The sequence below is a fragment of the Scylla paramamosain genome, chromosome 28 (genome assembly GCF_035594125.1).
Source record: "Scylla paramamosain isolate STU-SP2022 chromosome 28, ASM3559412v1, whole genome shotgun sequence".
NCBI lineage: Eukaryota > Metazoa > Arthropoda > Malacostraca > Decapoda > Portunidae > Scylla > Scylla paramamosain.
Window position 1 is genome coordinate 7,573,091 of NC_087178.1, and position 25,910 is coordinate 7,599,000.

Consider the following 25,910-nt stretch of genomic DNA (forward strand, 5'->3'; position numbering starts at 1 on the left):
TACTTCTACAGCCATTCTCTTCTTCCTTTAATGAGGAGAGTCATAAAGATAATAGATGCTTCCAACATTCTGCAGCATTTAGGATTTGCTATTTACCGAGTTACCAATGGAAATAAGGAAAATGGACTAGCTAGATTTCTGTACCAATTACCTGTGCTTTCAGTCATCCAGTCTCTCTCTCTCTCTCTCTCTCTCTCTCTCTCTCTCTCTCTCTCTCTCTCTCTCTCTCTCTCTCTCTCTCTCTCACAGCTAGCACTGAATGGTAAAAAAGCATCAGGCTATGAAGTAATGGTGATTTATATTTTAACATAAAATTTATCAGATCCCCTACAAATTTTCTATACAATGTGTTCTCTCCTGCATATGAGGCAACATTCAGAGAAACTGTGACACACAAGTTCAAGATTTAACCTAACCAACAACAAGAGTACAGGGATACAGTCACACATACATTCACCTTTACCTCGTAAACACTTCATTTCTTATAATATTGCATATTTTAATGCACTGCATATTGTCTTTCTATTATTTACACATTTTACCATAATTACTGCTGAGAATACAGATGAGAATGCTTCCCCGGGAATTTGTACTTAATATGAAACATAAGTAACAAGGAATATTGCATCTTTATATTAGATTAAAAAGTGCCAGAAAAATGTAATGACTGAACCAAGTCACTGTCACTACTGCCACCAATGTCAGTGTTTGCTGGAGAGCCGTCCCCGCCGCTCCATCTCCGGCTCCTGCAGCAGGTGGGCGGGCAAGTACATCACCTGACCAGCCCGGTCCTTGGTCACCAGCAGGGGGTTGGGTAGAGTGTTGTGCTGACTCCCAATAGAGGTGTAGCTGCAGAAGAAAAGAGCAATGCCTCATAGTCACATCATAATAAATATTAATAATCTATCTACCTACAAGTATATACCAGGCTGACAATCCCATACAGGATGGGCCAAAGACGTCACACATTCACACTCTTGGCCCTGGTGGAAAGGGAAAGTCTCATAGCCAATACCCAAAAATAATAATAAAACCACAAAATTCAATCCCAGGCTTGCTGTGATCATGTCCCAATATATTTCCAACTGATCTCTTATTAGATGCTTGGCTGCTGTCTTGTAAAACCTTGTCATGGTCATCCCATTGTGGCCAAACCATTAGGGATGTATGGCATATGACTATTAACTAACAGCTGTTGTACTGGACACCATAAAGAGTGATGAACTCACCCCCAGTCATACAGTGAGCAGTAAGGTAGGTAGAGACCCCGCACAAAGTCCCAGATGTTGTTGTACTTCCAGTTGAGGATTGGAGTGACACGCATCATGGGTGGCCAGTCCTGGTCCGTGGGAGTGAAGAACCCAAGAGTGTCTGAGGAGAACAAATTATTTACACAATGAAAGGCTACCACTACCTGACTAGGGAGTGAAACATTAAATGAATACAGTGGCTCTCAATACATAAAATTTTTTCAAAATATCAGAGGAATGTAATTCTTGAGGCATCTTGAAATAGTGCAATCTGACCCTTTAAACACTGAACCGGATAATAAATAAAACTTCACAGTGGAATTAATAATGTAAAACTCCATTCTTTTACAGACAAAGTTGATTTCAGGCATCCAGCATTAAAAAGTGAAAAAGTGAAGTACTGATTAACTAGAAAACTGACATGACAGCACCACACACCACTTCAACAGATACAAAGTGTCCTGTGGTGTTCTCATATCAGTTACCTAGTTAATCAGTGGTTCATTTTTTTACTTTCTGATGTTGGATGCCTGAAATCAATTTTGACTGTAGGAAAATTAATTCTTACATTAATTCGCTATGAAATTCTCATATATTTGGCTTGTATCCTCCCACCTGAGTAAGGGTCGCTGCGTCGGGTGCCCATGATAACAGCCTTGATCTTGGGTCTCTTCTCTAGCAGCTTGAACAGGGCAGACTTCATTGGCCCAGGCAGCACCTCACAGTCCAGGTCGTATCTGTGGGCACACGTTGGGTGACATGCATTATAACACAGGCTGTCCCTCTGTAATGTCATTCTTGTCTGTGTTGTTCTAGTTATGTTTCACTACAATAAGATAACTGGTTGTGAGTGGTGAGTCCATGAATGTTGAATCTGTTCATGTTGAACCCATGTTGTGTGCGAGATTGAATGTAAAGCTAGGGGTAAATGGATAGTACATATTTGGCCTTTAAGAGTTCCATGGAAAGTCACTGGGAGAGATATATAAATCAATAAATTAGTATTCCCACACAAAATGTACTAAAAATGCACAGGGAATACAGAAACACACACACATATTCTGACTTTCTTTAATCAAACTGCTAAATGTGTGAGCCACACTTAGGCACACTCCTACTTACCTGTTAATGGACTGCTGGACAAATTCTGTGACCTGAGGGAAAGCCTTGTCCTCTGTGATGTACACTGCCTGCAGCTTGAGGTCTGGGTACTTCTGTCTCATCAGTGCATAGGTCAGATGCAACACTGCCAGACAGTCCTTGCCACCATTGTAACACATGCAGATTTCCTCTGAACTGTATGAAGCATTAGATAATGTAGGACAGGCTGAAAATGGCATATTTGAGATGCATAAAATCATATGGTAACCATCACATCATTCATATCTTTGTAAATTAAATTAAATGACAACTGCAAAAGAAAATTGATGTTTTACCACTTAGTTTTTTCCCAATCGAGAAACAAAGTGGGGGAATGTTTCTCAGTTCATGTACAAAGATACTTAATTTCAGCTCTTTGCTATTACATGGAATATCCACAGGTTATATAGACAGATAAATCAATGAAGGTTATTTTTACCTGTACTTTTCCATGCACTGATGGATGATGCTGGTGGCCTCCTGTACAGGTGCCTTGAGGGACGGAGTCATCTCCAGCAGCTTGTCTATGTGTTCCCAGGGAGACGTGACTGTGTCCTCCTTGTACTCTATCGGTGTCCCTGTGTGGTGCACATGACTTCACATCATTAGTGCAAGTGATTAATTAACCAAAGAACTATCAGCCAAATCATTCATGAAATCAAACTCAGTGTCTCATTCATTAATAATTCTTTGCAACTTACCCTCTGGAAGTTTACTCAGCAAGTATTCCTTGGCTTTCATTACATCGTTGGAACTGAGGGACTCCAGGGTGATCTTAGTCTTGTAGTAGCTGCAAGAATAGTTCAAATGATAAACCTTACCATAGCAGGAAAGACAGTGTTACATTCTCTCCCTGTGGAAATTGAAATACAAGGGAATATATAGTGCTTCTTAGTCTTAAGTTTCCCTATCACCTCTCTCACACCTCATCCACAAATGTGTACATCAATGTATCTAGTTTACCACAATACTTCAACTGCTCACCCTTTCCAGAGGTATCAAATGAACAAAACCACAGCACCAGTAACTAACCTGTGAAACAGTTTGGGATACGAGCCAAAAGACACTGTCGGGAACTTTGCCACAGTTTCATTAAGTATTGAGGCAATGGACACTTCATCAGATGTCACGTACACTATGTCACTCATGAATCCCAGGCCAGGTTTATGAAACAATTTCTGAAAATAACATATAGTGTCACATTTTTGTTATAATGATCTTATCTTATTTTTATTTTCCCCCAGTGTCAACATACTTACCTTCCCCATATGAGTGAAGGCCTTCTCCAAAAGGTACGGAACACCAGGGAAAATAGTAACATTCTTCACGGCAACAATGGGATAACGAGCCTTGGTCCCTCGAGGCTTCTCCTCTGCAAAGTGTAGCACTGCAGACTCAGGAATCTTGCAGAGAGGAAGGTAAGGAATGATGTTTTATCCACACCAAAATCTCCCCTAAATTGTTTTCTACTTTAAATCTATGCATCACACTTTCATAAATATATTGGTTCTCTCTCTCCATAAAAAAATAAAATGTGAGTGAACGCTTTTGAATATGTGCAATGGCCTTCTCTCAGCTACAGTGTTGTCAGCCTGGTACACAGATACACTGTTTATGCAGTGAGGGAGATTGCTAGGTCTTAACAAATATTTCAAACTTTCATTAGGACATACATGAGCCATCTTCATAGCAGGAGAGGTTAGGTCATCAGTCTTGAAGTAGCCCCTTATCAACTCCACTAAGGTTGGGTGTGGCTTCACCTTTTCCCCAAATGCAGCAGCCACACCTGTGGAGAAATATTGGCTAAATTTAGTAGTCCCTTTCTATATTTTGGAGCCTTCAACCAAAGTTATTTAAAAAAAAATTGCTGGCAGAAAATCATACTTTCAAAGGTGATGTCGTCATGTGTTGGTCCGATGCCCCCAGATGTCAAAACATATGTATACTGCTCGGAGAACTGAGCTACTTCCTTGGAAATGGTCTCCACATCGTCAGGAATCACAGACACCTGCAAGACACACAAGGCAGGGTGTAAAACATGTATTTCTTTGCTATGGATGTATTATATAAGCAAGAACATCACATTGGGTATCATATTCTTCACAGCAACCATATGCAGTACAATAATAAAGACCCATCCTTACCCTTTTCACTTTGACTCCATAGCTGTGAAGGTGTTTGGTCATAAAAAATGTATTTGTATCTTGTGTCTGGCCTTTCAAGATTTCATCCCCAATAACTGAAAGTCATCAACATCATTAGTTTATTTTCTGCCATACTTCACTTCAAGTATAAACATCACACTATTACAGCCAGTGATGGTCAGGTCTGCCTTGCTTGAACTCCTTCCTGCAATATTACACAACTGTCATGCAAGGTCTCCTAACTTAAGCCTAACAGTTTCCTAGTGGCCAAAAAGTTGTGACAATTAAAGCAAGCCTTATATAATTAACCTCCTCACAAGGACCTAATACTACTGCTATTACTATTAATGCAAATGCAAGAGGGTATAAGGTTCCCTGAAGTCATTTGCAGGTAATCTTACCAATAGCGGCTCCTCTTGGAGCAGCTAAATTATGCACATGTGGTGATGAATATTCACTGTACAACGTGTGAGGGTTTTGTTTTGGGGTCATGCATCATTACATTACAGTAACATGATATGCCTTGCAGTTAGGTTAGCTTAGAGTCCTTAACCCTTTCATTGTGATACCAAACAGTTAGCAGCCCCAGAAGTAATGCATGAAATCTTTATAAGCATCTACAAGAAAGAAAGGGATTAAAAGAATAGATTTTGCAATTTCTACCCACTTTAAAGATTGGAGGTGGCTGTAGAACAAGTAAAACTATCTCAGAATGATTGGTAATTAAGGAAAGGTGTACCAATTAGCAGTTAAAGGGTTAAGGGGGGTTAGCAGTTAAAGGGTTAAGGGGGGGTGTTCATAGGAGGCAAAGCCCCTGGTTAATTTAGGTTAAGTTAGGTAAAGTGTGGTTATGCTAGAAAGTTCCTCAGTTTTCAAAATATGGCATCTCATCTTTGGACTTTTTATGAATGCCAAAATCAGACATAATCTGGCTTCCCCCAACCCTGAAACAATGCTTTCCCACCAGGTCCCCAAGCTCGTTGGGGATAGAGAAGAGAAAAAGAAGATAGGATGCATTGTGCTAAATTGTAATTTTACCAGCTAAGATAACATGGTAAGGCACATAGTCAGCAGTTAGCAAGGTTATTGACTTCATAAGGTTAGAATAGCTTGGTGGGTGTATGGAGGGCTGGATATTCCGTTTGCTGACTTTTCAGAGGGGTTTTCCTGAAAAGCAGTTTTCATTTTTTTTTTTTTTTATTTATTTATTTTTTTTTTTTTTTTATCTTAAGACTTTGAGGTTTCCCAAGTTCGGCCAATTTGGACCTAAGTTAACCAAGGTAGTGAGTGTCCTTACTGGGGCATAAGAGGAGGCCTAAAACCCCGCTTTCCCACCAGCTCCCCAAGCTTGTTCGTCCTGGAGAGGGACGACAACAGAATACATAAGAGCTGCTATTGGTAAGATTTACCATATTTGCAACTTAGCAAGCTAGTTTAAAAAGAAATGACATGTTACACAATACCTTAGGTAATCTGTTACGCAAGACAGTTGAACTCGGAAATTAATTTATATCTTAAAAAGCCGCATAAAATTTACTAATCTGACACTTGTACGATCACAGAACATAATTAGTACTTCAGCTAGTTACACCAGCAGTTGCAAACTCCCCTTAACAACACAGTGCCTGCCACCCAAAGCCAGCCGTGAGCAGTATTGGTATAACGAGACGCCAACCAGTAAAGTAACTCTATTAGATAACAAACAGAATACTTACTGATAATACCAGCTGTGGGGACCTGGACTTGGTCCTGCTTTTGCCCTTCCATGGTTGTTAGGGTGCGATGTAGCTGCCTCGCACTGTCCACTCTCGCCCGCCTTGTGAACTTCCACTTTGTCAGGAAGCTTCTCGTTAATTGTGCAGGCGTGGTCTTATAAACTAGCAAGCATCTCATATGCATATTCATGTCGCTGTCCCCGGAATGACCACCTCCATAGTAGTGCCATAATCACCCTGCTGGCATTCCTCCCTCCCTCACTCCCTCTCTCCCTTCCCTGCCCCGTGCCCCACGAGTGTTTTATTGACGGTGTTTCAATTTATTGTTTAGTTTGTTGATAGCTGCATGTGTTGACCGTCCGTGCTGCTTAAATGTGCTGCCAGACATCTTTTTTTTTATTTTTTTTACTTCGATACTATATTATTGTAGTCCCAGAAATGTGATACTGTTAGGCAACCACTATCACTTGCGTTATGTAAACATTAAAATTGTTTATTTCATTGACAAAATAAGATTCCCGTAGTATAGTTTTGAATCATGATGACAGATGCAGCTATTTTTATAATTCAAGCGAAGGACGAGACGGGAGAAATATCTTTAATTTGCTTCGGTTATGCAAAAAATTGGCGCCAAATTTAGAAACAAACTGCTTTCAGTTTTGATTTTCACCTTTGCCCTTTTTCTTCGATTTGTAATTTATTATCAAAATCGTCGTCTTAAGTCCTCTGAGGCGTCTCGATTTAAATCTAATAAGCTCCTCGCGTCCTCCTATGAAAGGAATGCGTCAGGAAACCTACTGAAATCATCATCATCGGGGTGGGGGAGGTGGACATGGAATGGGTTTGAGAAAGATGTGGCTTAATTTACACGCCATAACTTCTGGACACACACACACACACAGTGGATAGGTGGATGAGTGAGTGGGTTATTGGATGGGTGTGTGGGTGGATAGGTGGATGCGTGGGTGAATGGATAGTTGGATCGGTGCGTGGGTGAACTGATGTGTTGATCGATATTTGGATGAGTGGATAGATGGGCGAGTCGGTGGATCGCTGATCGAGTGGTTGGGTGGGTGAACGGAGGATGTGGATGAGGATGTATATAAAAGATTTCTTGAAATGAAGATACATGAAGATAAGAAAATTTACGACCCGTCGGACCATAACGTGCTAGACATGGTGTCAAAGGTAAAAGAGGGGACATAACGATAATATCAGTAAAGTGGTGTATAAACTGTAAAAATTGATTCCTTAACATGGCATGGATTTATTTCGACTTATGATTTCGTTCAATATAATACGTGAAACATTGACCGTGCCGCAAACTGAGACGGTCTCAAATTTGCCCAAACAGCTGATAGAGAAGTCCGAAGAAGAAGACGAAGACGACCGCCGAGTGCACTAAAACATTGTCACGTGTGGTTTTCTTGCAAAGGCCTCATAGGATTCGGGAAACGTCTGAATAATTATCCCAGCCCAAAAACAATACCAAAGCAAAGGTGGTGAGAGTGAATATGTGTGAGTATCCATAGTGCATATAAACGTAACATGAACGATAGTAAGTAATGTCCTTCAGTTGATTGGTGTTGGTAGTGGAGTGTCAATTTAGATTATATTGAAGTAACATTAGCGCATTCTCCGAGGTTTAGGTTAAGTTAGGCTTCGATTCATTCAGTCCTTTAATTTCACTGCTGATCCCTTTGTGTAGATCATTATCTGAAAAAAAAAAAAAACGCATTTTTCCCAGAAATAAGTCAGTGGAAATTTGTGGGCTGAGGGTGTTTCCAAAATGCCCACAGTTTCCATTAATATGGTTTCATGTATCATTGTATTAGTTACTGCTGCTACTACTACTACTTCTTCATGTGTCTGTATTAGTTGGTACTACTGCTAATACTACTGCTGTTCTACAACTACTACTACTACTTATGATGATAATGAATAAGTAATAAGGGTAATAATAAACCTAGTTCATGATATACAAAAATTTTCACCATTTCCAGGAAGGTTTCAAGTATAGAAAAAAAAATCCAGGCTTTACACTTACTTTGAAAACACTCTACAAGTCTGGATGACCTAACAACACTGCATGATTCCAAGAGGACACCAAGACCTGTTGTTCATACTCACAGGCTCCTCACTCAAAGTAATATATATCTTATGAATGACAAGTAGTGAAAATGAACAGGAGGGCCTTACCTGTGTTCAGACTGCTTATCCGAGTAAGTATGTGTATGTATTTGACTGTGACAGGATCTCAGTTAGCTTGCATGGAGTGCTCAGTCTGTGTCACAACTAAAGTGTGCTCTCATTAATTTCCTTCATATTGCATGTAATTTCATGTGTATATTTCTCCTTAACCTTACGAGCTCCACAACTTAAGTTTAATATTATTCTGAATACAAGGTCTTTTGGAGGTCAGTATTTGATTTTTTCATAAGTAATGGGATAAAACATCTCTAATTTCTCATATGCTAAAATTATTTTGATTAAATGATGGAATGAAGCTTGAAATTTTATGTAGCACTGTATAGGTTAGTGGCCAGAGTTACAGGGAATAAGTTGTGGTAGACAGCCATGAGTGTGTTCTAGGCTAACCATCTCTTAACCTGTTAGTCCAAAATATACTTTTTGATATGTTTGCAACAAGTTGCATTTAAAATGTGCCTTTACTTTATGTTATGCATTATCATCTCAAATATGTGCCCCATAGGTGCACCACCATCCACGGAGTGGCCTTGTTCAAGTAGTACTAATGGTTTTATTATATACTGTACATGTAGTATAATGACACAGTGTAATAATGACTGACAAACTGTTTTATGTTTCAGAATTTATCCTCAAAGAAATATAACCCCAAGTTTGATTTTGAAGCTGATCCAGATGTAGCAAAGCATTTGATAGATGGCTCCTACAAGCCTCGGCGGCACCCCGGAACACTGGATGTCAGGACTGTCTCCCTCCCTGACCCACTTAAGGAGGCAGTGGCTGTTGTCTTACAAGGTGAGGTGACTGGTCAATGGCAGACTGGTAGGAGGGGAATTTTGGTGCACAGTTTAAATACCATATATGTAAGTGTTAGCTGTCCTCAGTCATTAAATGCTGCATAACATGTTGCTCTGCATTTACTTCCATTTCAGCCATGGCAGTATAATTTTATTGATACTTTGCATTCTAAGTTTACTCATGTTCAATGTACAATGCACAGACTACCCAGAGAAGAATGTACAGAAAGATGCACAGGTTCTGAATCGCTACCTGTGGTCCCGCCACGCTGCTCTGGAGCCCGAGGAGGTGAAGATGAGGTACCATGAAGTGAGAGAGAAAATCAAAATGAAAGGTAATGGAAGTGTGATTGTGAGACTCAGATCCAGAATGTTTTAGTGTAGCAGTAAATGTTTATTTGTTTATGAAGCATTTCTAGTTGTTGTCTCCAGCAAATATATATTGAATACTTTATATCATGGGGAATATAACAGAAAAGTGCAAGGAATTTGTCTATTACAATTGTTTCTTGCTTTCAGACAACATTGATCCAGACTCTCCTGATATACCACAAGAGGAGAGGCAGCAGCTGCTTGATTCCTTGCAGTCCAAGGTTTATGAGAGGATAAAGAAGGAGGCATATAATTGGCAGGCCCTCCAATATGACACATACAAGTAAGAGATCTGATCAGAGACATGGTACAGGCACCTTGTATCTCAAGTTATTTAACAAATAACTATCCCAGTGAAACCTTATGTCAAGAGTAAGGTCATGCTTTAAATTTGCATATCATCAAGAATAAAGGCTATGATGTGAGGAAATGCTTGTGGATGTGATTGTAAGAGTGTGTGCATATGAACATTATATATAGGTAGTATAGATAGTTATTATAGTATAGCAATAGAAGTGTATTATAGTTCTATTCACTGCCATAAGCTCCTCTAATTTTCAAACTTTTTACTAGGTCTGTTCTATACCTTGCTGCACGTCTGGCTCCAGATTTTGCAGCGCTAGTGCAGATAATGAGTGACATAAAGAAGAGAGACCCAGGCTACACACCACTCACCATGCTGGATTTTGGCTCTGGGGTTGGGTCAAGCATGTGGTAAGTTGACATGTCTTTCTGGTTTCCTATCCTGTCCTAACTTATCTGGTTGCTGATAAAAATATACCTCCTTCAGATACATATTTCACTGAAACTCTCGATCACCAAAAAAGCAGCAATTTCCCTTGGTTAGTTTATGAAGGATTCAATTTACAACTTAGAGACCTTGTAACAACACTGTATGAGCAATCCTTGACCTGAATCCCTCATTGTACCTCCTACCTTCATATAGTAAGATATATGAGGATGTTCATGAAATGAACAATTTTAATGTTTACATAACGCAAGTTTGTCTTGAGGTGCTAAATACAATACTTTTTGTGTACATAAACTTTAATCTATGTACCTGGCTGGCAGTCCTGCATGGGATAGCCCAGACAAGGCACACACATCATTTGTAGAAGACAGGCTGCTCCTCATTATATATATATATATATATATATATATATATATATATATATATATATATATATATATATATATATATGCTTAATGTTTGATATTGATGAAGATGATGAGTTTGTGACATTTCAAGTAGAAAAGTCCATTTGTTCACAGGGCAGCAGACCATGTTTGGCCACACATCTGCCGAGAGGTGGTATGTGTTGACAGCAGCTCAGACATGAATGACCTGGCTGACAGGCTGCTACGTGGAGGTGACCCTGATAAGCCCCGTCTGGTGCGAGAGGGTGGGACTTTCTTCAAGCAGTTTTTGCCTCTTTCTAACTTACTCAAGTATGATTTGGTGGTTTCTTCTCGTTCACTCTTTGAAATCCCAAACATGAACATGAGACTCAGAACCATAGATGTTTTATGGCAGAAAACTTCAGGTTATTTGGTGTTAGTTGAGGCAGGAACAAATGAAGGTTACAGGTTAGTGCAAGAAGCTAGAGATTATTTGTTAGAGTTAAGCAGAAAAGCTCAGGAAGAGGGAGAGTCAAATCCCAAGGGTTATGTCTTTGCGCCTTGTCCACACGATAACTTTTGCCCAAGGTTCTTTGATGGTAGTAATATTCCTTGTAATTTTGAAGTGCATTACAAGCCACTTGCTCTTGGGAAAAATAAAAGAACTCAGAGAGAAATATATACCTATGTAGTATTTAAACGAGGAAAGAGGGAAATATCAGCTGAAAAACAATGGTCTCGATTGGTGGAAGACCCACTGTGTCGTAAAAAGCACTTGGTATGCCGTGTGTGTACTCCCTCCGGCACCCTGAGGGAGGTGACGGCAACCAAACGCAGGCATAGTGCTGAGTGCTACAAGCTTGTTAGATATTCAAGATGGGGAGACTTGTTACCAGTACAGCTTTCTGAGGTGTCTGACCCCAGTAATGTAATCACTCAGGACAGTGATGAACAAAGTGAACCACAGGAATGGATTCAAAACCAAAATCCTATTTAGTAATTTAATTGCAGTATATTTGAAATATGATTTGTCTTGTACATACTGTACTTTGTTTTTTATGATGTCACCAAGCCAAAACATACCTGCTTACAAATTGTGCCAACTAGCCATTCTGATATGGCAGTGTTGACCAAGATGTGTGAAATACCAGAGGCTGCTCTGATTGCACCAAGTTTGTATTATAAGGGATGCATGGGCTCAGCCCAGGATCATATTAGCTCACACACCTTTGATCATTTGTGTAATTTGTTCAAATTTTATATGTTCAAGTTCAATTTTTCAAAGGTTATCTATTTTGTGTTGGATGATCATTTTATCCTCAAGATCAATTTTATTGCTATGGAAAGGAGACAGACAAGACAGACCTGGTGTTCTTACCCCTTAGCACTATAGACTGTGTTTAATGAAACAATATGTTAAAAAATCTATAACTTTATTTTTTTTGTATTCAAAGGACTACTTGTATCCACTACATCACTTTCCATGAAAAGGTTTTCCATAATGAGGAAAGAAAGTGGTTTGCACTGACAAAGAGTGACCTAAAGGGTTCAAAGTTATTAGAGGTGAAATACAGTGACACTTAAAGCCGTGAAATGACACTTGAAAGTGAGGTCAGTGCGTACCATCAGCATGACCTCACACTTGGAATGCTGCATATATTAATGAAATGGAATGTAATAATGACTTAAGCAGAATTGACAGAAGTATGTGAAAATAATGTCTGTAGCTGCTAGGTGAAATTTTTCATACTTTCTTGACAAGATGTGTCATAAGTTGATTGGAGGTTTACAGATATCTTTGTGTATAGGTGTGTTGAAAGGTGCAATTCATATTTAGTAGCTCAGATTATAAATATACTCTAATATAGAATAAAAACTAAAAATATTTCAATTCAAACTATTTAATTTATCTTGAATTTTTATTCATAAGAATCTTTAGTGCATCATGTAGGAAAATTGTAACTCTTGAAAGGGAGATGAATGTAGATAATGATATGAAATAATGGAGTAACTGAGTCTTGGGCAGCATGAAGTACAGTGACAGGAATGGCCTACAAGTAGTTCCCTCGAGGTGAGCTGCCACAGGATCAGACCTTGTTGAAGCAGTTGTTAAGGAAGTCCTCCATGGAATGATAGTGGTGCTTCTTGACGCCAGCCAGGCCATGGTTCTCATCAGGATAACTCTGTAATGGACAATTCTTTTCATCTTCAAGCTACATAAAGCACCCACTGGCTGGATGAGTGGTGAGTGACTGTACAGGAACATAGTGAGGTAAGAGAGCAAGCATACAAGGGGAGGGGACTGTGGGGAGTGACTGTGGTATACAAGATATCCTGTGGGTCCTTCAGGTGAGAGAGAGAGAGAGAGAGAGAGAGAGAGAGAGAGAGAATTGGAGGGAGGGGGGGTAACAGACATGTACATTTTTCATACAAGGGTAGCTTAGGCTCCATCTGCAAGCACTCTCTCTGTCTCTCTCACCCTCTCCTCCATGGGAATGACTAGAATATCTGATGTAATGAAATAGAGAACTTTTAATTATTTACTGAGACTACTAACCTGAGACCTAAATAGAATATCTTCAAGTTCAAGTGCTCTGGACAACATCATGGACTGCTGGTAGTGGACATTGTCATCAGCAGTTCCATGTATCAAGAAGAACTGCTTGTTTTTGAAGTTGGACACGTTTCTTGTAATATCAGATGAGTTGTAGGCCTCAAAGTTGTCATCTAGGGTTGGCAGGCCCATGTATCTCTCAGTATAGACAGTATCTGGAAGAAAGCATGTGGTCACTGTTGGAAAGTGAAGCAATAACCTATTGTAATAAGTCCAAATAACTGTTCAGTATCTTGTTGACACCAACCATAAAAAAAACTCACGAATCTCAGTACATCAGTAAGAATGGCATACAAAATTTGCATGTTAAAGTATTGGCTACAGGCATTTTTCAAAATACTGCCTAAGATTATACTAGCAATATTTCCCATAGATAAATTAACTTGCAAAAATTAATGCTGTGAGTAACTAATATCAGCTTCGTTCATTTTGCTGTGAGCAACTAATATCAGCTTTGAAGATATGAAGACAATTATTGGTTTTAGGCAATGCTTTGGTGACTGTACCTGCCAACCTTGCAGGTACTAAGATTTGTGACAGTTTCCTACAGTAAAGAATTCCTCACCATAATAAATCCATGAAGTTACTGGTGCCACAGATATGCCACACTTGAACACATTGTTGACGTCCCGAGAGAGAGCAGCAGCTGTGACATAGCCTCCATAGGACCAGCCCCAGATGGCAGTCCGGGAAGAATCAATGAATGGGAAAGATTTCTGCAGAGCACTGCAAAAGATGAAGAAATTAGTCTTTAAATGTTCCATTTATATATAAGTGAAGGGTTGTAGTGAGTGACTGTATGGAACATTCAATGAAAATTTCTTCTATAATTTTCTCAAACTTTACTGACATATAAACATTATGACATTTACCTAGCTAGATATGAGATTATTAAAAAAAACAATGGTTATTATCGGATCATGCTTAAGTACAAGTTGCTTCACATAGAGTAATACTTACGCAGTCACGGCAAGCTGGTCCTCCACCTCACCAGTACCCAGGCCATAGTACAGAGAGTGAAGCAGCTTGTCCCCAGCGTAGCCTGAGCCACGGCCATCAATAGAGGCGTAAATGATGCCTCTCTCAGATGCCAGGTAGTCTCCCCAGTCAATTCTGAAGCGGTCACTCACCAGCTGAGATCCTGGCCCTCCGTACCTGAAAATACCCAGTGTAGAAATTAAGTTCTGTTTCTAGGGCTAAAATTCAGTAAAAATACATAATATAATGTGTAGAATATTTAAAGAATTATAAAATTAATCATGGACTTTCCATCTCAAGACTCACACATAGACCAGCATGGGGTAAGACTGGAAGCGTGTTGGGTTGTAATCTGGAGGGACCTTCATGGATACTTGGGCCTTGAAGCCACCTTCAATATCAATCTCCAGGCGCTTTTCCAGGGGCAGGGAACGGTCCAGCAGGCGCTCTCGAACCTGCATGGGAAACCTTTAAGTCTACCTTGTTTGAGGGTGAAGACATCTGTACTGATAAGAGCACCTTGCCTGTCTACTAAGAGCACTTAATTGGTCTTTGTCAGCAAGATAAAAATTTTAGGATAAAAGCAAATTAGCATAAATGCTTGACTGAACTTATGAAAATTCATATCAAAAATAAAAATGTGTAAAATTCTCATTCCCAAAGTAACTCATACAGGCAGATTTTAGAATAAAGCAAATTATCAAAGACAAAATTATTTAGAAACCAAGAGAAGTCCTAAGTATACAACATCCTCATTTCTTAAGTAATGCATGCAACAAGCAAATAGAGCACCTCCTGGTTGTCCTCCAGCAGCAAGAGGCGGGCATGGTCTGCAGCACGGTGGATGGTCACCTGAGGGATGCCTGGACCATTGCAGGTCAGGACATAGTAGGTGTTGTCCTTGCTGATGTCGACAGCATTATAGTTACACTCCTCCTGGAAGTTAGTAAATAACCATGAGCTGTAAATATAGAGATTCAGTAGGGTTGTCTCATGCACTGAGACAGTTAAGCACTATTAGGTTAGTGGTGCTTTTCTTACATTGAAGTCGTTCTTGAAGCCACAGGTGATGCAGTAAGCTTGTTTGGGCTGCTTGGACTTCAGGTCCCCAACATAGTAAAAGTGTCTTTGGCCAGGTTTCCCTGAAGGAGCAGCCATGAAATATCTGCAATGAAAATTCAGAGAAACGTATTTATTATTCCCCTCACTCCATCTCTTTTAGTTGTCTTTTACAACACACAAAGAATATAGTAGCAGTATTCTGACAAATCAGCCACACAATGTGCAGCCTGGTTGTGTCCCTGGTTTAAATTAACTCACACTATATGATTTGTCTCATCCCAAGAGAGAATCTCCACCACTTCATAGGTTCCAGTAGTCAGAGGAGTCAAAGTCTTGTCTGAGGAGCGACGCAAAGCAATGTGCTGCAGGGATGAGAGCTATTAGTACAGTTCCCAATTAAACTGTGTTTCATTTTTTACAATGAAAATAAACACACAATCTGATCCACTGTAAATTTTTCCAACAAATTGAAGTATTTTTCTAGTAAACTCAGAAGGTTTTTTATTCAATTCTGATAATACCTATCTTTTATCTAATACTTCTAATAAGTATCATCATTCAAGACTTACTCTGAAATTTCCTTTTTCCTGCTGTGGTGTAGGAATGATGACCAGGTAAGAATCTCCATCCACAGAGTTGAACTTTGGTGTTGTGTACAGATCATTCCAGGCGTGGTCAGGAGACTCATGAACCAGGTCATCATTGCAGGTGCCAGTGTTTGCTGCACAGATGCTGATGGTGTTCACATTCTGTAAAATTGTCAAAACTTATTTTTGTTCATGACATGCAACATGCACAATGCAACACATACAATTGTCATGTTTTCCACAACTTTACTTTTTTGTACTCAAGCAAGGTGATGAAATTACGAGAAAATGTTCCTTTATTTACCAAAGGTTTTATTATGTTTACATTTACCTTATTAACAATTATTGGGTAAAAAAAATCTACAATATTTTTAAAAACACTTGGAGAAAGAGAAGCAAAGGGTATAACAGAATATCCTTTTTGAACTAACCTGATGCCTGTTCATCCAGATAACAGAGATTTTGTCTGAGGTGGCCCAGCCCACGGCAGTGAAGTAGTGGTCAATGGCAGCCAGGGAGGTGGGTGGGGGCAGGCGGATCACAGTGTCTGCACTGCCACTTACCAGTTTGGCGAGGTCCACCACCCACAAGTCCACCACAGGGTTGGCACGTCCAGGCTGTGGCACACATGACAAACTCAGAACACTTCAAGACTCCGTCATGAAATAATTAATAGGACTACGCTAGGTAATGGCTACGGCTGTGTTGAGATATCAAATTGACCTGGTATGGAAATTTGGGTACTACACTTACTTTGGGGTACTTAATGGACTGCTGGATGGGGTACTGGAAGGACAAGTCTCCTGGGCGGCCATACAGAGGGAAGTTCATGGTGTCAACACGCGAGTCATTGAACGTTGCAAATGCAAGGCGGACGCTATCAGGTGAAAACCAAAGGGCAGAATTGGAGCTCAGGATTTCCTCTGTGGTGGTGGAGACAAATCTGTGTTACATGTATGAATAAGATCCTCCTACATCAATATACAGGACTGCATCTCCCTTACAGGAAAGTAGGTCAGTTAAGATTATATACTCAAAATAAAGGGAAAAGATAACAAGGGAGGGCTACATAAGATTTGCTTCTTTCAGCTTTCCTTGCATCCTTACGTTCCAAAGCTCCAGAGTGAATTCACATTAAAACAAAAAATAAAACTTACTCAATTCATTGATTACAAAAATTGAAAAATGTAGACAAAACCCTCTCAACTGGCCTGCCTCAACATTTTTATTCTGGTCATTTACTACAAAACCAAAATCTCTACAACTATCTAGCCAAACACACACCTTCATACACCCAGTCAGGGATGCCATTGAAAATGCTGCCAATCTGTCCAGTGTCGGTGATCCTGTACATGGTCTCCAGGTCGGGGCCGGTGGTGTAGTACAGGTCATTGTGGGACACAAAGGCCAGGGCGTCGTTGGTTGGTGCCCAGGTGGCGAACAGCAGTGGTGGCTGATCATTCTTGTTCCTCACCCTGGTTGGTGCCAGTGGTATACTCTCTCTGTAATGTTAAAGGATTGATGTAACATTATAAAAGTGCAATAATTAAAGCCTGCAATGATGTGTTGTTGTATCATACTGATGTATATGATTAATTCTTGCTGCTCCAGTCCCTCCATGCTACATTAACGCACTGGACTCTACTGTTCCATGGTGAAATGTACAACTTATGTTCTAAAACACAACTGCCAATACACCTTAACTCTGTGCTATACCAACACCATGTAGAAAAATATTTCACAAGACGCAAGACCGTATGAGATTCTTATACATATCTTAGCCACTCACCCAGTTTCAAGGTTGAGCACTGTGTGACGAGCCAAGTAAGAGTACCGGAACAACTGAAAGAGATAATTACATATTATTTAATCAAAATAGGATGAGCTTTCACCTGTTTCAATAGATGGTGCAAGCCCCCCAAAATTAAACCTATTCGCAGTAAAAAATGAGTATCCAAGGCAGGAAACTTTTTAGTCTACACACACACACACACACACACACACCATCGTAAGGAAAAATACATATACAGTAAACAAGAGCCGAGATATATGGCAGCACATGAAGCAAGGTTCCAGTAAGACACACCCCTCCAGACACGGACCTTTTGTACATCATGGGCGACAAGGAGGTATTTACGGCTGGGTGACAGGCTGTACTTGAACGGCCTCCATTCATTCTGAAAATAAACATGTAATGTCAAAATACGCAACTGATGAAAAAAAAAAAAAAAATACAAATATATATGGTAGCAAAAATAAGAAAATACCAGTAAGATGAAAATGTTCAGACATCGTCGTGAAATGTATAAATGCTTGACCACATCATTATAACGGTGACACCCACAATCAAGTTACACACTATTACATAACTGAGAACAGGAACTGAAACGAACAGTAATCCTTCCCAGTTGTTAACAAGACAAGTTGGCAAGTGAAACAAATATCTGCCCTGGTCACTATGATCCAATAAGCAAGTTACACGTCAGTACATAATCAGGAATATATTTGTTTTATGTAAGAGGGAGATTGGCCTAGGAGAACAAGAAAGAAAAAAAAAAAGGCTCTCTGATATGGCAGTTACTGAATCGAATAATAATCCTTCTTAGAGTCAAACTGTCCAACCACCCACCATGAGCTCCTTGCTGAGAATTTCCTCCGTGGTCTGCGAGTCCACGTGGAAGATGTTGAGGCCATTCTCAGCCGATCGGAACAGGAACTCTCGGTCTGCAAAATAATACAGCATCATGAGAGGTAAGAATGGAAAAAAGTAGAAGAGAAATTACTGGAATCATTAAGATATCATCCTTTATAACAACAAATCCAAGCACAATTCACGCACAATACATACACAGCACTTGAAAATGCGGAGGTGAAGGATATAATTTGGAGAAGTGCAATAATCAAGGTGGAAAAATGAAATAGTTAACCATCATGAGCTTGGTATTTTACTTCACGTCCAGAGCTGCTACTGTATTAGGTCACACTGCGCTGGGCTGCATGTCATGATTTCGCTAATTTGGGAGAAGCCGTAGAGCAGCAATGGTGTCGGGACCGTGTGTGAGAGGGACTGAGAGCAATGCAATGTTATTAAACGCAATTACTGCTATAATATTCAACGAGTATTACTAAGCCACGTATGTCAACACTGCCGTGAAGGGTGGTGCAACATTTGTACGCATAACTAGGCTGAGTTCAAGCCAAGCTAATGTTTCACACGGAGTTAATGATCTGTACAGTGAAGGTGGTTGCAGAGTTCCCAGGGCGCGGCACAAGTGTGGGATAGGGAATGTGTCACATGCCGCCCCGGGCACAACAGTTATTAATCAAACGCCTCCTTGGTAATACGCTGAGGTAATAACAAGTAACGTAATAATACTCAGTTCTCTCAAGGTGAACGACTGACAAGTGGAGTAATTCAAGCATCAATTAAGACGCAACAAGTATTCTTTCTTCACTGTCAGAGTTCAGCGTCCCCCAAGGTGTGTTCTGTATTTATTACTCTTCAGAACACTACCGGGATGGCAAGACTGATCCAGCTTCCCTCAACACCTGCACTGCCCTTTCCTACACCGCTCACCTCACCGCCAGGCCGGTCACGCTTACTTCACGATAAATCATCTCGGCGTGGACCATTCGCGTGCCCGGACTGGGTAAGTAATATGACTCAGTCCTTATCCAGCAGTTCTGTGTTCAAGGACACCGACTTGTGAGAAAATTACCGCAAATAATCCCGACGTATCTTACCTTGAAGTAACACCAACACCGGCAGTAATGGCGGACCTCCCTCCTTTCTCCCAGGTCACCCCTACGCACAGTGGCTTGGTTGCTCACGGGATCACGCAATTCAAAGCTTCGAGGCTTTGAACAAATCTCAAACTATTTATGGTATTTTTTTTTTTTTTTTTTTATAGTCTGCCATTACTTTTGTTTAATTACTGAAGTGATCATGACTGAAATTCGGTGACTTCCAAGGCCTCAGCATCTGGTGGGGGCGGAGATGCTCGATGTCGGTGTCCTAAGCATCTAAAATTATATTATTCTTAAAATCCACAACTACGTTTAATTATCAAGGTGGTCATGTCAAAAATTTGATGACTTCCATGGCCTCACAGCCTGACGAAAGCGGTGACACACAAAATGGCGTCCTAGTAACCCTAGAGCGATGAAACCCAATCGAAGCGGCACTGGAGTACATTGGCGACTCTTGGTCCCCTGGCTTACCTGAGATCCACGTGCCGTTGAAGGAGAAGGTGGAGAAGGTCCCATTGAGCACCTCGATCAGGTCTATACCACCGGGCTGAGCTTTCAGGGGCGCCGTTTTTGGGGACCCGACGCTCGGACTGTTGGGAGACGGAGAATGGTCACACACACGCACACACGTTATCCTCCTATTTCAACTTACATATTCATTAACTTTGCTATCCGTGTAAAGCCTAACTCCTAAAACTTTCGTTCAGTACATAAGCATAACCTTTGTTACTTATAATGAAGATCATAAATATTGGCTTTCATTCTTATTTGTACTGTACCTGCCAATGAGTGGTTAGTGTTTCAATACCTGGCGCTGAACAACCTGAAGAGCAACTAATGAGAACTATCTGATGAGCAATTAATGACACCTGAAGGAGGCGGAGTTGTGGTTACCTGCGGGTGACGATGACTGTGGCGATAGCGACGGCCACCACCACCATCACTCCCACGGTGGCCAGCAGCATGTTGCGCCATACCCGCGGCCGCGTCGATCCAACCAACTCCTGCAGACAGAGTAACGGAGTATGAGTAAGGAGTATATAAGTAAGGTATGAAAACACGACAAACTGGGGTAGTTTAAACTATAGTTGATGCTTAAAAAGTGTATAAAAGTATGAAATCACGACCAATTGGGACAGGTTAAAGTATAATTGACGCTTAAAAGTATATACAAATACGAAAACATGATCAGTTGTAACAGACTGAGGTGTAGTACTGTTCAAGGTTCAAAATTATACAACTAAAATAGGATAATACGATTAGTTGTGGGAATAGTGACAGTCGTAATAGCAACGATACAACAAGCAAATAGAAACATGAGGTTGAAGATGAAAAGACATGGGTTGTTAGGTAAATTTATTCCCAGCTGATTTCATTGAGAATAAGAACTAACAACAACAATACAAACCACCTAAATAAACCTCACAGTCACTCCAGCACGTAAAAAAAAAAAAAAATGAAGATGACAAGCATGAAGCATTCTCCCGTGTCGCGCCTCACAAGACAACCACAACCCACGCTCGTTCATCTTTCACCACCACAATCGCCCCTAGAGACTAGAACACGATGCTAATGTTGCTGAGACGAGGCTGCCAGACACCCTAACGCACCCTACATACCCACTCACCCTTGCTCCTCTCCCTCCTCTCACTGTAACCAACCTGTCAACCACGCCCCTGCAATCCTACCATTCTTGTTCCTCCAATTCACCTCTTCCAGTCCTCTTCTCCTTCTGCCGTACCTATACAAAGCTCCCACCTCACTTCCTGTACCCTTCGTTATTTCCTCCTCCTTCTTTTTCAGCAAGATAATATGATAGCTTTCTTAAGGTGAACGTGTTTTCAGTACACACACACACACACACACACACACACACACACACACACACACACACACACACACACACACACACACACACACACACACACACACGGACCATGTCAACCACTTTTGTTTCATTCGTTTCCCAGACACGTGCTGGAACGAAAGTCAAGAATAAGTGTCAATCTTGAGTCACGCCCCACCTCCTTATCTTACGTATAGTGCCAATAAATGTTCGCAGACAAACAAACCTACGCGAAATCATGAGACAAGCGCTGCAAAACACAACTACACAACACAACACATGCAAAATTATGAAGTAAAAGTGGGCCATAGCTGCTCCTTTTTCTGTGCTAGGGAAATGTCAGGGAGCAAAGGTGAGGCTGGAAAGATCACTAGCGAGAGGCAAGCGTGTGGGGGCGAGTGGCGACCAGAGGAGTGTCGGTATACCCACACCTTGTTCCGCTGCAATAGTGTTGGTCTATGCAAGGCCCTCTAACGGGGTGATGCCGGCAAGACGTCTCAAGCTGCGTCAGGTGTGGAAATAGTGACAAGACGAGTATATGCGTATGCTTGTTTTCACGAGTACACCCCCCTCCCTTCTGGAACTTCAATGGTCAGCCATCGAGCTATACATGTACATACTATACATTCACCTCAACTGTGCTCAAGTTCCCGCTCAACTCCTAAGTCCCCTGATGTGGCAAGTATTGTAAAATTATCACCACAGTGTTAATTTAGGAGTGAAGGAGAAGGCAACGGTGAGAGTGAGTGTGGCAGAATACCCGACCTCAGATTATGATTACACCTCATCATCCTCCACATTCTTCTTCTTCTTCTTTTTCTTCTTCTTCTTCTTCTTCTTCTTCTTCTTCTTCTTCTTCTTCTTCTTCTTCTTCTTCTTCTTCTTCTTCTTCTTCTTCTTCTTCTTCTTCTTCTTCTTCCTCCTCCTCCCCCCACCTCCTCCTCCTCCTCCTCCGAGACAGACACACCCAAGGCAGACGCAGCGCCTCAGGGTGTGCCGCAGGACCAAACCAGCGCAGGAATTCCAGTCAAGGTAAACAAACTTGAAGCGGCAGATTACCTTGGCTGTGGCTGCGGCATCTGGTTCCTCTTCTAGCTGCCACTCCCATGACGACCACTGCCAAACACAAAATAACTCACACAAAAACTCATCTTCTAGGCGCACTACAGACGAACAGCAGTATAAATGAACACAAAAATAGTTATGTTACGTCGTAGGAGTCTATATTTAAGTTTATTTGCATCAGTTCTCGCTCCTGCCACCGCCATAACGACTACGATACACAAACCGACATGAAAACTCATCCTCTACACGCAACAGTGACGAATAGCAGGATATACAGACAAAAATAAATAAATAAATAAATACTCATTCTATATCCTCGCTCCAACCACCGCCTCTACCACCAACGTTATACTGACTAATAGAAGAAACAATCCATCTACTTGCTTCATAATTTAATAACAGGATAAACAAAGAAAATACGTAAAGTTTATCTATATCCTCGCTCCTGCCACCGCCTCTGCCATGATGACGGGTACAAAAGTTCCACAGACTGATAGAAAAACAATCCCTCTACTCGCTACATACTGTAATAATAAGATACTTAACGAAAAATTCCCTCGAAATAATTCCCTCTTGAAGTACCCGAACATTACCAGATAGTCAGGTTTACACGAACACAAGAAACACGATATCATACAACTCAACTTAATATACCACCTCGCTTCATTTTAAGTTCTATGAGAGTGCACGGGTGTTCCTCTGACCTTTCAATCTTCCTCACGTCACACTGCCCCTACAAGGCTCGACAGGGAAGGCAAGAAGCTACAAATACTCGCACTGTTTCCAAGGACCTTCAAGTTTTGTGGATCCGCCCTTGGACTCCAGCAAACTAACCAACCTTGCCACCTTGCTAACCCTCACTACTCGTATAAAGACGAAAGAAATTAAAACACTGTGAAATTAAAAGCCAAAAGAGAAACAGAATAAGTAAATAAAGAAAAACAAAACGAAGCTAGAATGAAAAGAATAAAAAGAGGAACAAAAGAAGAAAATAAACAAAGTACACAGAGCGAAAAAACAAGAGGAAAGAATAAAACTGCATAGAAAAACGAGAAAGATTAAAAGAAACACATGGAAGAAAGATACTAAAAGAGAAACATAATAAGAGAAAACGAAACTAGAATGAAAAGAAGTAAACAACGAAAACAAAAAAAAAATGAGAAAACACAGAACGAAAAAAAAACAAGAGTTAAGAAAAAAAACGAAACTTGAATAGAAAAACAAAGAAACAAAATAACATAAAAAACACTCATAACGAAAAAAAAAAACAAAAGAAGAAAGAATAAGATAAGCGAGGGAAAAGAAAACGAAAACAAAAGGAGGGCGAGGGCGATGAACAACCGCAGAGGAAGAGAGGAAAAGAGGAACAAGACGAAGGAAGGAAATCGAGCGAGGAAGGAAACGGAATGAACGAGACAGGTTGAGCAAAAGGAGAAAGCTGAAGGAAGGAAGTTGTAGGAGAACATGTAAACTGTAACGCGGAGAAAACAAGGATTCGTCCAGTCATCGGAAATGTGTACACAGATGTTCAATACGCACACGACCCCCTCCTTGTGTACGTAAGAGTGTGTGTGTGTGTGTAAGTAAATACTGCTTGTGCGTTCGTGTTGTTTAAAGGCAAGAAAGGTATATGTAAAAAAATGTATTCTGTTGATGATAATAAATAAAAAGGGAAATATAAGAAAATATCACAGCCTTGGTTATAAAATATGAAAATACAAAAAATAGATAAATAAATAAACAAAACATGCGGTGAGATAAATGAGCGAATAAATAAAACGAAACTGTGTAAAGAAAATATCACAAACTTGGCAAAGAAAAAAAAAACACAAACTGGACCAGAAAATAACAAAAACTTAACTTCACAACAATAAATAAACAAATAAAACAGAGAGGAAGAGAGACAAACAAACGAACAACGGAAAGGAAACGAATCAAAGCACGAAAAAAATAAATAAATAAACAGCGGAAATGTGTTAAGAGGAAGGCAGTGAAACTAGTAGAATGCATGCTTCCCCTCCTCCTCCTCCTCCTCCTCCTTAATAAGATAGTGAAAACAGCTGTGGTCTCTTTCCCCAACCATGAGTGATCAACAAACAACAGGTGTGCAAAGACCGCTGCTACATCTCTACAAACCTTCCCCTTCTTCTTTTTCTCTTCCTTCTACTTCTTGCCTTTTTTGTAACTCCTTCTCTTCCTTTTTACCTTTTTTTCATCGTCTATATTTTTTACAATCTTTTTTTTGCTTCCTCCTCCTCCTCTTTTTCATCTTTTTTTATTTCCTCTTCCTCCTAGATACTCGTATTTCTTTCTTTTTAAGCTTCCTTCTCTTTTATATTTACTTTTAATTATTTTTCTCCATTTTTTTTTTTTTTTTTGCAATCTCCTCCTTATTTATCTTCTTTTACCTCCATTTTTTTTTTACTTCCTTTTCCGTCTCTTCTTTTCTCCACCTCCTCTTCCTCCTCAAAATGCAAAGTTGATGCGCAGTCAGTTGCAAAGATGCTTATTTCACGCACCGCTAGAGAGAGAGAGAGAGAGAGAGAGAGAGAGAGAGAGAGAGAGAGAGAGAGAGAGAGAGAGAGAGAGAGAGAGAGAGAGAGAGACACCTTTACCTTAATTATAATCACACCCATGCTGACCCGGTTCACACTTCTCACCTTGTTCTTGTTCTGAAGGTCATCATTAATGCGAGCCGTGAAGGACAACGAAGATTGGAGGAGGGGTAATGGAGAGGGAGTGGAGGAGGAGGAGGATGAGGGGGAGGGGAAGAACGGCAGGAGGTAGGAAGTGGGAGGAGGAGGTGTTTGGGGGGATGAAGGAGAAAAAGTTGAAGAAGGAAACTTTTATTTATTAGTGTGTGTGTGTGTGTGTGTGTGTGTGTGTGTGTGTGTGTGTGTGTGTGTGTGTGTGTGTGTGTGTGTGTTAAAGTGTGCACGATGAGTAAAAGCCGGGAAAACACACACACACACACACACACACACACACACACACACACACACACACACACACACACACACACACTAATAAGTAAGTTTCCCTTGCTTCACGACTAACTTTCCCTAAACACGAGGGAGGATGGACAAAGGACTGTGCACTTACTCTCTCTCTCTCTCTCTCTCTCTCTCTCTCTCTCTCTCTCTCTCTCTCTCTCTCTCTCTCTCTCTCTCTCTCTCTCATACACACTTACATCCTATCTCAGTATAAAAGCACAAAGAACACACCCACTCTACATCTCTTAGTCCTCATCACGGTCACCTCCT

General features: G+C 40.6%; 3 protein-coding genes across 10 annotated transcripts in view; 1 reads left to right on the top strand and 2 right to left on the bottom strand.

Annotated features, from left to right (window-relative positions):
* Nucleotides 1–279: 279 nt before the first annotated feature.
* On the bottom strand, nt 280–6,529 carry LOC135114843 (FAD synthase-like). The gene is made up of 12 exons (XM_064030975.1): nt 6,250–6,529; nt 4,535–4,629; nt 4,275–4,398; nt 4,064–4,176; nt 3,650–3,793; nt 3,423–3,568; nt 3,092–3,180; nt 2,830–2,968; nt 2,373–2,546; nt 1,866–1,987; nt 1,230–1,371; nt 280–849 (listed from the first exon to the last, which is right to left on the bottom strand). The coding sequence occupies exons 1-12, from the start codon at nt 6,437–6,439 to the stop codon at nt 702–704; spliced, it is 1,626 nt and encodes a 541-aa protein (XP_063887045.1). The 5' UTR covers nt 6,440–6,529; the 3' UTR covers nt 280–701.
* LOC135114844 (methyltransferase-like protein 17, mitochondrial) lies at nt 3,678–12,636 on the top strand. 3 transcript variants are annotated; one of them, XM_064030978.1, is made up of 8 exons: nt 3,687–3,808; nt 7,604–7,767; nt 8,253–8,471; nt 9,081–9,252; nt 9,458–9,589; nt 9,774–9,909; nt 10,200–10,340; nt 10,899–12,636. In XM_064030978.1, the coding sequence occupies exons 3-8, from the start codon at nt 8,430–8,432 to the stop codon at nt 11,740–11,742; spliced, it is 1,467 nt and encodes a 488-aa protein (XP_063887048.1). In that variant the 5' UTR covers nt 3,687–3,808; nt 7,604–7,767; nt 8,253–8,429; the 3' UTR covers nt 11,743–12,636. The 3 variants fall into 3 exon arrangements, with proteins under 3 accessions (XP_063887050.1, XP_063887048.1, XP_063887049.1); XM_064030979.1 differs by lacking the exon at nt 3,687–3,808 and adding an exon at nt 7,420–7,437; XM_064030980.1 differs by lacking the exon at nt 7,604–7,767 and having other exon boundaries at nt 3,678–3,808.
* The window catches only part of LOC135114842 (venom dipeptidyl peptidase 4-like), an 81,677-nt gene continuing 67,928 nt past the window's right edge, over nt 12,162–25,910 (bottom strand). For 5 of the 6 annotated variants that reach the window (XM_064030973.1, XM_064030970.1, XM_064030971.1 and 2 more), the window contains 17 exons: nt 20,631–20,740; nt 20,208–20,326; nt 18,616–18,710; nt 18,089–18,163; nt 17,776–17,828; nt 17,271–17,488; nt 16,740–16,909; nt 16,418–16,603; nt 15,969–16,148; nt 15,658–15,761; nt 15,379–15,502; nt 15,130–15,273; nt 14,644–14,792; nt 14,320–14,514; nt 13,925–14,085; nt 13,303–13,514; nt 12,162–12,928 (listed from right to left, as the gene is read on the bottom strand). In XM_064030973.1, the coding sequence (XP_063887043.1) occupies nt 12,833–12,928; nt 13,303–13,514; nt 13,925–14,085; nt 14,320–14,514; nt 14,644–14,792; nt 15,130–15,273; nt 15,379–15,502; nt 15,658–15,761; nt 15,969–16,148; nt 16,418–16,603; nt 16,740–16,909; nt 17,271–17,488; nt 17,776–17,828; nt 18,089–18,163; nt 18,616–18,710; nt 20,208–20,326; nt 20,631–20,740 (2,391 nt within the window). In that variant the 3' untranslated portion in view covers nt 12,162–12,832. Of the gene's footprint in view, nt 12,929–13,302; nt 13,515–13,924; nt 14,086–14,319; nt 14,515–14,643; nt 14,793–15,129; nt 15,274–15,378; nt 15,503–15,657; nt 15,762–15,968; nt 16,149–16,417; nt 16,604–16,739; nt 16,910–17,270; nt 17,489–17,775; nt 17,829–18,088; nt 18,164–18,615; nt 18,711–20,207; nt 20,327–20,630; nt 20,741–22,641; nt 22,699–25,910 lie in introns of all 6 variants that reach the window. The other variant, XM_064030972.1, reaches the window with a different exon arrangement.

What these genes read in the sequence shown, in the direction of transcription:
- LOC135114843 (XM_064030975.1), bottom strand. Translation starts at nt 6,439, where the DNA reads ATGAATATGCATATGAGATGCTTGCTAGTTTATAAGACCACGCCTGCA. An exon ending in TGACGACATCACCTTTGAAA is followed by an intron (nt 4,177 to 4,274) that starts GTATGATTTTCT and finishes ATTTCTCCACAG; the next exon opens with GTGTGGCTGCTGCATTTGGG. An exon ending in CCTTCACTCATATGGGGAAG is followed by an intron (nt 3,569 to 3,649) that starts GTAAGTATGTTG and finishes TGTTATTTTCAG; the next exon opens with AAATTGTTTCATAAACCTGG.
- LOC135114844 (XM_064030980.1), top strand. Translation starts at nt 8,430, where the DNA reads ATGAACAGGAGGGCCTTACCTGTGTTCAGACTGCTTATCCGA. An exon ending in AGAGAAAATCAAAATGAAAG is followed by an intron (nt 9,590 to 9,773) that starts GTAATGGAAGTG and finishes TCTTGCTTTCAG; the next exon opens with ACAACATTGATCCAGACTCT. An exon ending in GGGGTTGGGTCAAGCATGTG is followed by an intron (nt 10,341 to 10,898) that starts GTAAGTTGACAT and finishes ATTTGTTCACAG; the next exon opens with GGCAGCAGACCATGTTTGGC.